This window comes from Eriocheir sinensis, chromosome 1 (assembly GCF_024679095.1).
Source record: "Eriocheir sinensis breed Jianghai 21 chromosome 1, ASM2467909v1, whole genome shotgun sequence".
In the NCBI taxonomy this organism is placed as follows: Eukaryota; Metazoa; Arthropoda; class Malacostraca; order Decapoda; family Varunidae; genus Eriocheir; species Eriocheir sinensis.
The window spans coordinates 9902608-9915429 of record NC_066509.1 but is presented as its reverse complement, the minus strand read 5'-3'; the positions used below and the strand labels follow the sequence as shown (position 1 = coordinate 9915429).

The following is a 12822-nucleotide window of genomic DNA, read 5'->3' as shown; positions in this document are numbered from 1 at the left end:
AACTTGGACATCGCGGGTCCCAGCACGCCGGTCGTCTCCACTGCGAGGGGTTTGAAGCGATATCGCTGTGTGTGTGTGTGTGTGCTATCTTTTTCCCTCCCATTACTTTTCCTTCAGTCTCCCCTCCCTCTCGTCACCTATTCACTTCTCACCACTTTCGTTACTTCGTTACTCTTTCCTTACCTGTCCTTTCCTCCCTTTGTCTCTCCTTTCTTTCTATTTCTTTTCGTTTTTCGTTCATATTCCCAATCAAAGAACTTCTGAAACTTCTGTAGTCTCCCCTCAATTACCTCACTCTTTTCTCACTCTTCCTCCCCACTCAACTTTTCCTCATGTTACATCCCTCTTCCCCCCCCTCCTGCCACAGTTCCCACCTTCCCTCCCCACTCCACCCCTCCTTGTTCCCTCTGCCCCCCTCTGCTTCCACCCTTCCGTCCCGGCACCTCCACCCCCCTCCCTCCCCTGCTCAGGTAGTCACGAAACACGGTCCTGCGCACTAGGCTCAGGTATCGATTGTTACAAAGGTACATTATTCATGAGAGAGAGAGAGAGAGAGAGAGAGAGAGAGAGATTTATAGTGACTGCCCTGAAGGACCCAATGTTAGTTTGTTCTTATTCCCATTTTTTCCTTATATTATTATTATTGTGTGTGTGTACATGGTGTGTATTTTTGTTCGTGTGTGTCCTGGAATTATACACACAACACTCAGCATGACAATCTCTCTCTAGTGTGTGTGTGTGTGTGTGTGTGTGTGTGTGTGTATCAACTAAAACTCCTTGACGTAGAGGATAATTATTCAAAGTGTGTCAAAATGGGTGGTGTGTGTGTGTGTGTGTGTGTGTGTGTGTGTGTGTGTGTGTGTGAGAGAGAGAGAGAGAGTCAGTCAGTCAGTCAGTCAGTCAGTTAATCAGTCTATCAGTCAGTAAGTCAGTGAGTCAGTCAGTCATCGTACATCTGGCCGGCAAGGTGGTCACGAGTCACGACGGAAAGGTAGTTAAGGCAGAGAGGGCCGAGGGGGGCGTGGTGGGAGGGGTCAGTCAGGTGTGGCAGGCAGCGGTGTGGCAGTCGGCTCCCAGTATCCGTAGGGTGTGTACATACTCGCCTCGTCTGTGTCTTGACGGTGCTCTCGCCTTCGCAGTGGTGGAGGGGGTGAGGCGTGGTTTGCGGGGGGGGGGGGGGTAGAGGAAGGGGGCGTGGTTAGTGTATGTGTGTTGGTAAAGCTGTTGTTGCTGTTATTAATCTATTACTATCATTAACACTTTCCCACTGACCAGTTCGTGAAGTTTTATGTAGTTTTCTGAATAAGAGTAAGCGTATAGGTGTTTGTATGGGAGAGAGAGAGAGAGAGAGAGAGAGAGAGAGAGATTTTCCAAGACTTCTATTGATAAGTTCACTATTGCATACTTGGTTCAGTGTTCCAGGTGTTGGTTCGGTCAAGTTATTGATAATTGAGTTTAGGTATTGATAGTCTTGCTGGTTGGTCAGGTTATTGGTAAACTCTGTGTTGTAAATTACGTTAAATGTTCGCGGTGTTGGCTTTGCTAGTACTGAATGTGCTGCCAAATGATCCCAGAGTGTTATGTGTTTAGGTGCCAGTTGTGTTTCATCCCATTGGTAATTGAGTTCAGTTTTGATAGTTGATTAGCTGAGTCACTGCTAAGGTCTGCAGTGTTCGTGGTGTTGGTTTTGCCATACTGAATGCGTTGCCAATTCATCCGTGTGTGTGTGCATTATCAGGTTCCTGCGTCTTGTTGCCACTTGTGTTTCGTTTGTCATTCAAGAGGAAGGTATCAGGACACCTCTTCTCATGTAATTGACTGCTCTTTCGGCCACCTCTTCGGATTCCTTACAGGAGCAGCGAGTAGCGGGCTTTTTTTTATTGTTTTCCTTTTTTGTGCCCTTGTGCTGTCTCCTTTGCTGTAAAAGAGAAAAAAAAAAGAAGCGTTGGAACAGCGTCTCAAAGTGTGTTAGGTCGATACAAGTCCCAGGGTTCGATATGGAGCTGTGTCGAGTTTTCAGGTGTGTTTTTAATTTAACTGCGAATGGATTAGTAATTTGTATCAATGAGGTTTTGTTTGCAGTCTTCTCACACTTTTCCAACCCACTGTTGTGTCCAAATGTTAAGTAATTGTGAATGCATTATTAATTTGTATCAATGAGGTTTTGCTTTCAGCCTTATTATACGTTTCCAGACCTCTGTTGTGTACAAATGTTAACGCACTGAATCATTGATGAGGTGCATTCTCCAGCGGTCGAAATATAAAGGTTCTCCACTTTATTTGAGGTTGAAAGTTGCTGAATGTAAAACTGCTCGAGAACTAGCGGTATTTTTTTTATTTTTTTATCAATGCCCATTCATATTGACAAAGCTGAAAGATTAGCTGCGTGCTCAGTCTCCAATAGAAGTCTTGCTCTTTTCCGCTCTCCAAATGGTCTGAACGTTTTATCCTGAATATTTAACCTACAATCTTACCTAGTAGCCTAATATGTTTTCTGAGTCCGCTGTTCACTTCGTCTTTGACTTTGGATATCGCGGCTCTGTATTGCTGGTGTCCACTCCTTATCATTGGGCTTTACCTCAGTTTTTTTTTCTTTAGAATTTGAGGTTTAAGTGTCCCAAGTTGAGCGTGTTTATGTGTGGGCAGCGTCGCATGGCATAGTGAATAAGTGAGACTGGTGGGAAAGGAAAGCGGATAAAAGAGACATAGTGAGATAGGGAGAAGGGAAAGAAGAGAGAGATGGTGAGACAGGGAGAAGGGAAGGAAGAGAGAGATGGTGAGACAGGGAGAAGGGAAAGAAGAGAAATGGTGAGACAGGGAGAAGGGAAAGAAGAGAGAGATGGTGAGACAGGGAGAAGGGAAGGAAGAGAGATGGTGAGACAGGGAAAAGGGAAAGAAGAGAGAGATGGTGAGACAGGGAGAAGGTAAAGAAGAGAGAGATGGTGAGACAGGGAGAAGGGAAAGAAGAGAAATGGTGAGACAGGGAGAAGGGAAAGAAGAGAGAGATGGTGAGACAGGGAGAAGGGAAAGAAGAGAAATGGTGAGACAGGGAGAAGGGAAAGAAGAGAAATGGTGAGACAGGGAGAAGGGAAAGAAGAGAGAGATGGTGAGACAGGGAGAAGGGAAAGAAGAGAGAGATGGTGAGACAGGGAGAAGGGAAAGAAGAGAGAGATGGTGAGACAGGGAGAAGGGAAAGAAGAGAGAGATGGTGAGACAGGGAAAAGGGAAGGAAGAGAGAGATGGTGAGACAGGGAGAAGGGAAAGAAGAGAGAGATGGTGAGACAGGGAGAAGGAAAGAAGAGAGAGATGGTGAGACAGGGAAAAGGGAAAGAAGAGAGAGATGGTGAGACAGGTGAAGGGAAGGAAGAGAGATGGTGAGACAGGGAGAAGGGAAGAAGAGAGAGATGGTGAGACAGTGATAAGGGAAGGAAGAGAGAGATGGTGAGACAGGGAGAAGGGAAAGAAGAGAGATGGTGAGACAGGGAGAAGGGAAAGAAGAGAGAGATGGTGAGACAGGGAGAAGGGAAAGAAGAGAGAGATGGTGAGACAGGGAGAAGGAAAGAAGAGAGAGATGGTGAGACAGGGAGAAGGGAAGGAAGAGAGAGATGGTGAGACAGGGAGAAGGAAGAGAGATATGGTGAGACAGGGAGAAGGGAAAGAAGAGAGAGATGGTGAGACAGGGAGAAGGGAAGGAAGAGAGAGATAGTGAGACAGGGAGAAGGGAAGGAAGAGAGATGGTGAGACAGGGAGAAGGGAAAGAAGAGAGAGATGGTGAGACAGGGAGAAGGGAAGGAAGAGAGAGATGGTGAGACAGGGAGAAGGGAAGGAAGAGAGAGATGGTGAGACAGGGAGAAGGGAAAGAAGAGAGAGATGGTGAGACAGGGAGAAGGAAAGAAGAGAGAGATGGTGAGACAGGGAGAAGGGAAAGAAGAGAAATGGTGAGACAGGGAGAAGAGAAGGAAGAGAGAGATGGTGAGACAGGGAGAAGAGAAGGAAGAGAGAGATGGTGAGACAGGGAGAAGGGAAGGAAGAGAGAGATAGTGAGACAGGGAGAAGGGAAGGAAGAGAGAGATGGTGAGAAGGGAGAAGGGAAGGAAGAGATGGGAATTAGTGATGCTGAAGAATCTAAGTTTGTTCTCTTTGTCGCGCCCTTCTTCTTCCTCCCTCCTTTTCCTTCTCTTCGATTTCTATACTATGTGAAAATTTAAAATATGAACTCGAGACATTTTTGCAGAATCCCATGCTCGCTTTGTTGCTTATAGGATTGAGTTCACTTTTTTGTCTTTCTGGTCTTTGCTAAAAATATCGACTCATTACACGTTTGCAGAGTTTCGTGTCCACTTCATTATTGATAAGCTTTTGCTACACTTTAGTATTCGAATCTTAAGTGCCCCAAGTGAGCAGTGTCCCATGTTGAGGGATGAGGGTCGTGTCATGTTGTGTCCTGTGTTTGGTAATGTCCATATTTTCTTCGTTCCCGTGCTTCGTCTCCTCTTCCCTCCTCTTCTGTTAACTCTTCTTTTCCTAGTTGTTACTACAGGAGTCTAGGTGTGTTTTCGTGGTCGTCTCCTGCTTCTTCTTCCCCTCCTCGGCCTCCTCTTCAATTTCTATCCTTTTTTTTTCTTCTTCTTCTTCTTCTGCTTCTTCCTTTTCCTTCCTTTTTCTTTTTCTTTATCTTTTTCTTCTTCTTTTTCTTCTTCTTCTTCTTCTTCTTCTTCTTCTTCTTCTTCTTTCATATGGTGCTTTTTTGGTTTCGACGTTATTGATATTTCTAGGGTTATCTGTTCATGTGGCGTTGTTTCACTATTTATTTTTACCGAAATTGGATATGGTGTGTGTGTGTGTGTGTGTGTGTGTGTGTGTGTGTGTGTGTGTGTATTGAGGGGAAGTAATGGTTGTCAGGTTTGTTGATTCTCCTTTTCTCCTTCCTCCTCCTCCTCCTCCTCCTCCTCCCTCCCTCCCTCCTCTTCCAATGCGTTACGTCATCTAAAGGCCAGACTAACCTTTGTATCCCCGTTCATTTAGAATTTACCCTACAAAAGAAAGAATACAAGAGGAGGATAAAGAGGAGCTTGTTTCTGTTCCTTTCCTCTTTTCCGTTTTTCCCCACTTCCAATCCCTTCCCATATTTTCCCGGGTCTGTTTTTCTCCCACTTCCTTATATTTTCTCCCTCTTTTTCCATATATTTTCCGACAAATTTCTCTCCTTTCTTTCCTTTCTGTTCTCTTCCTCGTTTTCCTACACCTTATACTCTTTCTTCTTCTCTACTTTTTCATTATGTTATCCGCCTAATTTATTTATCTTCCTTTCTATTATCCTCTTCGTTTCCGTACAACCTACGCACTACTTTTTTTGTTTACATATTCCAATCAGTTCTCGATGTCTCTATCTATCAATATCTATCCAATCATCTACCACTGTTCCTCATTTTATTTCTCTCCATTGTTTTCTTTCTCCTTTCCTCATATCCCTTGTTTACTTCCAACCTCTCTCGCCTGTCCTTTCTTTCCCCCTTCTCTCTTCGTCCACCTTTCCTCTGTCACATTGAAGGAGGTCAGGGAAGAGTTGGTGTGGGTGGTGATATGTTTATAAGTAGGTGGGGAATGAGAAGAAAGTAGTACATACCTATCAAACCTGCGTGTCACTTAGTATACTATTGTTTTGCTTCTTCTACTACTACTACTACTACTTCATTACCGCCATCGTTATCATTATTATCATCACCATCCTCTTCTTCTTCTTCTTCTTCTCTTTCCTCTTATTTCTGCTACTACTACTACTACTACTACTACTACTACTACTACTACTACTACTACTACTACTAATAATAATAATAATAATAATAATAATAATAATAATAATAATAATAATAATAAAATACACTTGAGACACGCGTCAGGTCAACGTCCGTGTTTTCTGAGTCACGAAACGACTCGCGCATCGTTCGTTTAATCTTTTACTCTGTTACATCCTCCTCTTTCTCATTTCCTCTACATTTCTTCTTCTTCCTCCTCGTTGTTTTCCTCTCTATCCTTCTATGTCATCTGCTTCTCCTCCTCCTCCTCCTCCTCCTCCTCCGATTCCATCCTCCTCTTACTCATGTCCTCTTCATTTCCTCTTCCTCATTCTCGTCCTCCTCCTTTGCTGTCCTTCATCTTCCACCTTTGATTAGATAGTTAGTGTAGCTTGTCACAAACAGCGTCGTAAGGACCATCAGGTCTGCTGTTGTTTGTTCTTCCTTTGTGTTCGTTTGTATATCCTGTGCTCTTTCTCGTCCTCCTCCTCCTCCTCGTGTTTGTTAATCTTGCCAGTGTCCAAATCCTCATCCTGTCCTTCGTTGACATCCTCGCCCTTCTCATCTTGGTTTACCTTCTCCCTCCTCCTCCTCTTCCTCCTCCTCCTCCTCCTTTTCGTGTTTTCGTTCCTGCCAGTGTCCAAATCCTCGTCCTGTCCGTCGTTGTCATCCTCCCCCTTCTTATCTTCGTTAATCTTCTTCCTCCTCCTCCTCCTCTTTTCCTCCTTAGTCCTCCTTAGCCCGGTTAGTGGTAGCAGTAATGGTAGTTCTTTCCTCTTTCCTACATAATTTCCATGCAGTTTTTCCATGCTGCATGTTTTTTTTTCCTTTCCTGCCAGCATTGGCTGGAGGGATGGGGGGTGGGGAGGAGCCTTCGCCTTTGCTGTCCTTCATCTTCCACCTTTGATTAGATAGTTAGTGTAGCTTGTCACAAACAGCCTCGTAAGGACCAGCAGGTCTGCTGTTGTTTGTTCTTCCTTTGTGTTCCTTTGTGTTCCTCCTTATCCTCCTTCTCCTCCTCCTACTCCTCCTCCTTTTCCTTCTTTTCCTAATCCTACTCCTCGTCCTCCTCGTTGGGCGGCAGCGGTATTTACGTGTTTATGCCGCGGCACTATGGCGACGCGGGCATCACAAACCTGGTTCACCACCACCATCACCACCTCCACCACTGTGTCTGATCGATGGCGTGTGTTGTGTGTTAGGTCCGTGTGTGTACGTCCGTGACCAGAAAACACTGAGGCAACCGTGAGCGAGAAACGGTGATGACTTGAACGCCTCGTGCAATCCGAGGGGCCACACGCCACCACCACCACCATCACCACCTCGCCCCAAGTGACGTCACGGGGCCTCGCAAGACAGACTTTTCGCGAAAATGGTGGAACGTCGAAGCAACCGCCGCGGGGACTCGCCTGGCTCGCGGGAGTCCGTCAGATCCGGCGGCTCCCAGGGCTCCGAGGGACTCAACAGCAGCAAGGGCTTCACGGGGCGCAGCACGCTCCCCTCCTCCTCCGACGGGTATGTGTGGGTATGGGTGTGGGATGGTTGGTGGGTGTGTGGGCGTGGCTGGGCGGGGCAACGAAGGGAGGGTTGGAAGGGTTTGATGGAACTTATTTTTCCTGTTCTGCTTTCAAGAACTCATTAGGATATTACTATTCCGTGAGCTACTACTTGTTCTTACTAGCAGGTACAATTAATCTTCACTCTTTTCACCTGTCCGCCCACCAACGTACTCCATATACGTGTTCATACACAGACCATTTTCTTACTCACCAGTTCACCCACCAACTTACTAGATCCACCACTCCATACAGAACCACTCACCTTCCCCAATCCACCAGCTCTTTCATCAGCGTTATCTTTACCTCCGTATCAATAATTCTATCCACAAGTCCTCCCTTATTCACCACCTTCCTAGTAATTATTACCTTATCCATCAGTCCATTTACCAAGACTCTCCTTAGCCATCAGTCCATCCACCAAAGATTCCTCTCCTCACCACTACATCCACCAACCGTTCCCTTACCACCAGTTCAACCGCCAACCCTCCTCTAGCCACCACTCAACCCACGAACTCTTTTCCGCTGTACCAGTCAATTTATCAACCCCATCCTATCCCCCAATATATCCACGAGCCTTTCCCCTTATCCACTCCTCCATTCACCCCACCCTCTTACCCACAATTACATCCGCCCCGCCCCATTGTCACAAATCTGTCGTATACTACATATTTTGGCTGGAGTAAGACTTCCTTGGAAACATATCTTAGGTTCGCACCGTCTATTACTCATTTGACGCGTTCCAGGATAGCTATCAGGAGCTTATCTTTTGTTTAGGTGATGACGCATGAAGAAATTCGTTTGGTATTATGAAAGGATAACATGGCAGTCCGTTATCTCAAATGTGTGTATCCTCGACCTCCATCCTTTCGAGCACGACTTTCCATGAACTTGTAAATCCAGCTGATACATTGGTGGCAGCAGTGGGATTAGGTTATATAGTGGAGGACATAGATTTGTTTCTTAGCTTCGTTTTGCATGCTATCTCTCTCTCTCTCTCTCTCTCTCTCTCTCTCTCTCTCTCTCTCTCTCTCTCTCTCTCTCTCTCTCTCTCTCTCTCTCTCTCTCTCTCTCTCTCTCTCTCTCTCTCTCTCTCTCTCTCTCTCTCTCTCTCTCTCTCTCTCTCTCTCTCTCTCTCGTACACACACACACACACACACACACAGTCACTTAATCTGCACGGTCAGGCGAGGTGTGTTGATCCATTTTTTCCTATTAATCAATCAACGTTTACATGCAGGCTTACCGTGGCGTTGCGTGTGAAGCTCCGGGCCTCGTGAATCATGGGATGTGGCCTTGGGTGTGTTACGTTTTGTCTCGGCGTCTGGTAAAGGTTAAATAATTTCGGTGCAGCGGTAGACCACGACCCGCTTGATGGTTAAGCGCTGTAGTGTGGTGGTGAGGGGTTTTACATGTAGGGACGAAGCTGAATAGGCGGAGTTGAGAAGGACTTGAATTACCTTATAGCGTTCATCAGACTCCATTTCTGTTGTCATCTATAAGTACGTCATCATAGTTCGGTGGTGAGTGGTTTACACGTAAGGACGAAGCTGAATGGGCGCTGGTAAGATAGTTTTGAAGACATTTGTATCATTCATCAGTTTCCATTCCTTGTTATCTATAAATAGGTCATCACGGTCCGGCCCATTTACTAGTGACTGGGTCGAGCAGGGACGGAGATGAACAGCCGAAGAACTGTTACGATTTATAGACGTTTAGAGCACATCGGGTAACGATAACTTAGAATTACGAGGGCAGCATCATTGATTATCACACCGACCATCAGCCGCCTCATACTGGTGCTGCATTCATCCATCCGGCTAATCCATAATGAAGTTCCGGCAGCAGTTTATTTTTAGGGTGTCCGGATTGTTGTTGGGGCATATTTTAGGGTCGTGTGTTTCGATGGTGGTACTAAGGTTGGCTGTTAGACATGGCATTAGAGTGTGTTGATGGCGGTACAGGGGTGAGTTCTAAGAGATGGCATGAAGGTGTGTTCTGATGGTGGCGCTGGGGTGGGTTGTAAGAGAGTGTTAGGGGGCATTAGGGTGTGTTGATGGTGGCGCTGGGGTGGGTTGTAAGAGAGTGTTAGGGGGCATTAGGGTGTGTTGATGGTGGCGCTGGGGTGGGTTGTAAGAGTGTGTTAGGGGGCATTAGGGTGTGTTGATGGTGTGTGTTGCTGGTGGCGCTGGGGTGGGTTGTAAGAGAGTGTTAGGGGGCATTAGGGTGTGTTGATGGTGGTACAGGGGTGAGTTCTAAGAGATGGCATGAAGGTGTGTTCCGATGGTGGTGCTTAGGTGGGTTGTAGGAGAGTGTTAGGGGGCATTAGGGTGTGTTGCTGGTGGCGCTGGGGTGGGTTGTGTGTTGATGGTGGCGCTGGGGTGGGTTGTAAGAGTGTGTTAGGGGGCATTAGGGTGTGTTGATGGTGGCGCTGGGGTGGGTTGTAAGAGTGTGTTAGGGATCATTAGGGTGTGTTGATGGTGGCGCTGGGGTGGGTTGTAAAAGAGTGTTAAGGGGCTTTAGGGTTTGTTGATGATGTAACGGTGCCGTAAACAAATGATAAATAAGATCCTTTTATAGTCATTCTCTTACTTATTTGTAGTATGTTATCTTTTATTTTTTGTCATATATATTTTTTTACAGTGAAGGAAACGGCTCAAGGGCAAAAACGGAGAAAAAAACAACATAGCCCATATACATGTTTATAGGGAGATAGATAGATAATAGATCGATCGATAGATATGCGCTATTTTATGCAGCTCCTTGTTTTTATGGAAGGAGGTTAAGTGGAAGGAGGTTAAGTGGAAGGAGGTTAAGTGGAAGGAGGTTAAGTGGAAAAATTGGGTATGAATGTTCCCTTTTGTGTTGGCCCATAAAGACAAATAATGAAGATATTGTAATAAATTCATAAATATCGTAGAAAGTAGGTAATATATTGTAATAAGTAAGTAAAGAGTGAAATAAGTAAGTAGATCGTGTAATAAGTGTAATAAGTAAGTAAATACCGGAAAGTCATGAATCATAGTAAGTGTTGCGAGCGGAAATCGTGCCTGGTGTGTGCTATTTTTGGTGCGTGTGTTAAAAATTCATGTTGCTTTAGTATACGGTGTTGTGGGCACGTGCCAGATTATCGTACTTAGAGCATAGTATTTACCTGTTTCTGACGCCTAACTAATGCCAAGAAACATCAAGAATTAACTATTTTAACGATAAATATAAAAGAATCTAGTTATTGGGACCCAGGAAACAGTTTTTGGGTCGAAAGTTGGTAAATATAAGAGGTTGAGTACGACAATCTGGCAACATTGGAACTTGTGGCGCACGTCGCTCCCCGGAAGAAAGACGAAGCACGGGGAGCTGATATGTTGTGGAAGTTCGTTGAAGGATTTTATAACGTAAACGGAATCGAAATTAAGAATAGTGGATTTGAATAGAGATTGAACATAAGCACAGTCGAGAGTAAAGACAGTTAAATGGAAACCCAGTGGAAAGTAAAAGTAATCGAAATTAATGGTACCTAGTGGAATTTGGTAGAGGTTGGAACAGTGGAATTTGGTAGAGCTTGGAACAGTGGAATTTGGTAGAGGTTGGAACAGTGGAATTTGGTAGAGGTTGGAACAGTGGAATTTGGTAGAGGTTGGAACAGTGGAATTTGGTAGAGGTTGGAACGGTGGAATTTGGTAGAGGTTGGAACAGTGGAATTTGGTAGAGGTTGGAACGGTGGAATTTGGTAGAGGTTGGAACAGTGGAATTTGGTTGAGGTTGGAACAGTGGAATTTGGTTGAGGTTGGAACAGTGGAATTTGGTAGAGGTTGGAACAGTGGAATTTGGTAGAGGTTGGAACAATGGAATTTGGTAGAGGTTGGAACAGTGGAATTTGGTAGAGGTTGGAACAGTGGAATTTGGTAGAGGTTGGAACAGTGGAATTTGGTAGAGGTTGGAACAGTGGAATTTGGTTGAGGTTGGAACAGTGGAATTTGGTAGAGGTTGGAACAGTGGAATTTGGTAGAGGTTGGAACGGTGGAATTTGGTAGAGATTGGAACAGTGGAATTTGGTAGGGGTTGGAACAGTGGAATTTGGTACAGGTTGGAACAGTGGAATTTGGTACAGGTTGGAACAGTGGAATTTGGTAGAGGTTGGAACAGTGGAATTTGATAGAGGTTGGAACAGTGGAATTTGGTAGAGGTTGGAACAGTGGAATTTGGTAGAGGTTGGAACAGTGGAATTTGGTAGAGGTTGGAACAGTGGAATTTGGTAGAGGTTGGAACAGTGGAATTTGGTAGAGGTTGGAACAGTGGAATTTGGTAGAGGTTGGAACAGTGGAATTTGGTAGAGGTTGGAACAGTGGAATTTGGTAGAGGTTGGAACAGTGGAATTTGGTAGAGGTTGGAGCAGTGGAATTTGGTAGAGGTTGGAGCAGTGGAATTTGGTAGAGGTTGGAGCAGTGGAATTTGGTAGAGGTTGGAACAGTAGAATTTGGTAGAGATTGGAACAGTGGAATTTGGTAGAGGTTGGAACAGTGGAATTTGGTAGAGGTTGGAACAGTGGAATTTGGTAGAGGTTGGAACAGTGGAATTTGGTAGAGGTTGGAACAGTGGAATTTGGTAGAGGTTGGAACAGTGGAATTTGGTAGAGGTTGGATATAAACACAGTCGAAAGTAAAGCCATTGAAAAGTGAAAGCAGAGGAAAGTAAAAATGGGAAGACTTAAAATCAATGGAAAGTAGAAATAGTTAAAAATAAAGGGAAGGGAAGGGTTTATCCAACCGAAAGGAAAGGCAGTTAAATGGAAGCAGAATCGAAAGTAGAAATAGTTGGAAGATAAAAGAAATAGGACATAAACACCATCGGAAAAAAAATAATTAAATGGAAACGCAACCGAAATATAAACAGTTGAAAATAAAAGCGATAGGACGTAAACACAATCGAAAGGAAAGAAAAAAACAAAAACAAAAAACAAATGGAAACACAAGCGAAAGTAAAAACAATTAAAATAAAACGCAGTTGAAAATCAATACAGGTAAACACAGGTAAACACACTTAGGAGGTATAAACAATCAAACCAGGAAAGCTGCGAAAGAGAGATGCGTAATACAAGAAGAAAGGGCAGGGAAAGAAAGGTTAGGTTAGGTTAGGTTAGGTCAGGTCTCTTTTTCAGGCAGCATCACCTCTCTGTATCTCTCTTGACTCCTTGGTAAACACAGGTAAACACACTTAGAGGGAATAAACAATCAAACCAAGAAAGCTGCGAAAGAGAGATGCGTAATACAAGAAGAAAGGGCAGGGAAAGAAAGGTTAGGTTAGGTTAGGTTAGGTCTCTTTTTCAGGCAGCATCACCTCTCCGTATCTCTCTAGACTCCTTGGTAAACACAGGTAAACACACTTAGGAGGAATAAACAATCAAACCAAGAAAGCTGCAACATCCCAGCCTTCCACCATCACCGTTACAATGTTAGCCTCAAAGTGTATGG

At 44.7% G+C, this 12822-nt stretch overlaps 1 protein-coding gene and 1 long non-coding RNA gene across 16 annotated transcripts in view; both read left to right on the top strand.

Moving 5' to 3' along the window:
- The window catches only part of LOC126991911 (kinesin-like protein KIF3A), a 70273-nt gene that overhangs the window by 3381 nt on the left and 54070 nt on the right, over positions 1–12822 (top strand). Inside the window, exons 1-2 of one of the 12 annotated variants that reach the window (XM_050851109.1) lie at positions 1042–1087; positions 6998–7310. The exons of 9 other annotated variants lie outside the window; for them this stretch is intronic. In XM_050851109.1, the coding sequence (XP_050707066.1) occupies positions 7168–7310 (143 nt within the window). In that variant the 5' untranslated portion in view covers positions 1042–1087; positions 6998–7167. Of the gene's footprint in view, positions 1–1041; positions 1151–6997; positions 7311–12822 lie in introns of those variants that run through there. 2 more of the 12 variants (XM_050851047.1, XM_050850973.1) reach the window with 2 other exon arrangements.
- LOC126992541 (uncharacterized) lies at positions 10479–12817 on the top strand. Of its 4 annotated transcripts, none has more exons than XR_007746827.1 (5): positions 10479–10887; positions 10938–11012; positions 11238–11287; positions 11513–11737; positions 11863–12817. It is a non-coding gene; the product is annotated as an uncharacterized LOC126992541 (long non-coding RNA). The 4 variants fall into 4 exon arrangements; XR_007746740.1 differs by having other exon boundaries at positions 11213–11287; positions 11538–11737; XR_007746666.1 differs by having other exon boundaries at positions 11213–11287; positions 11888–12817.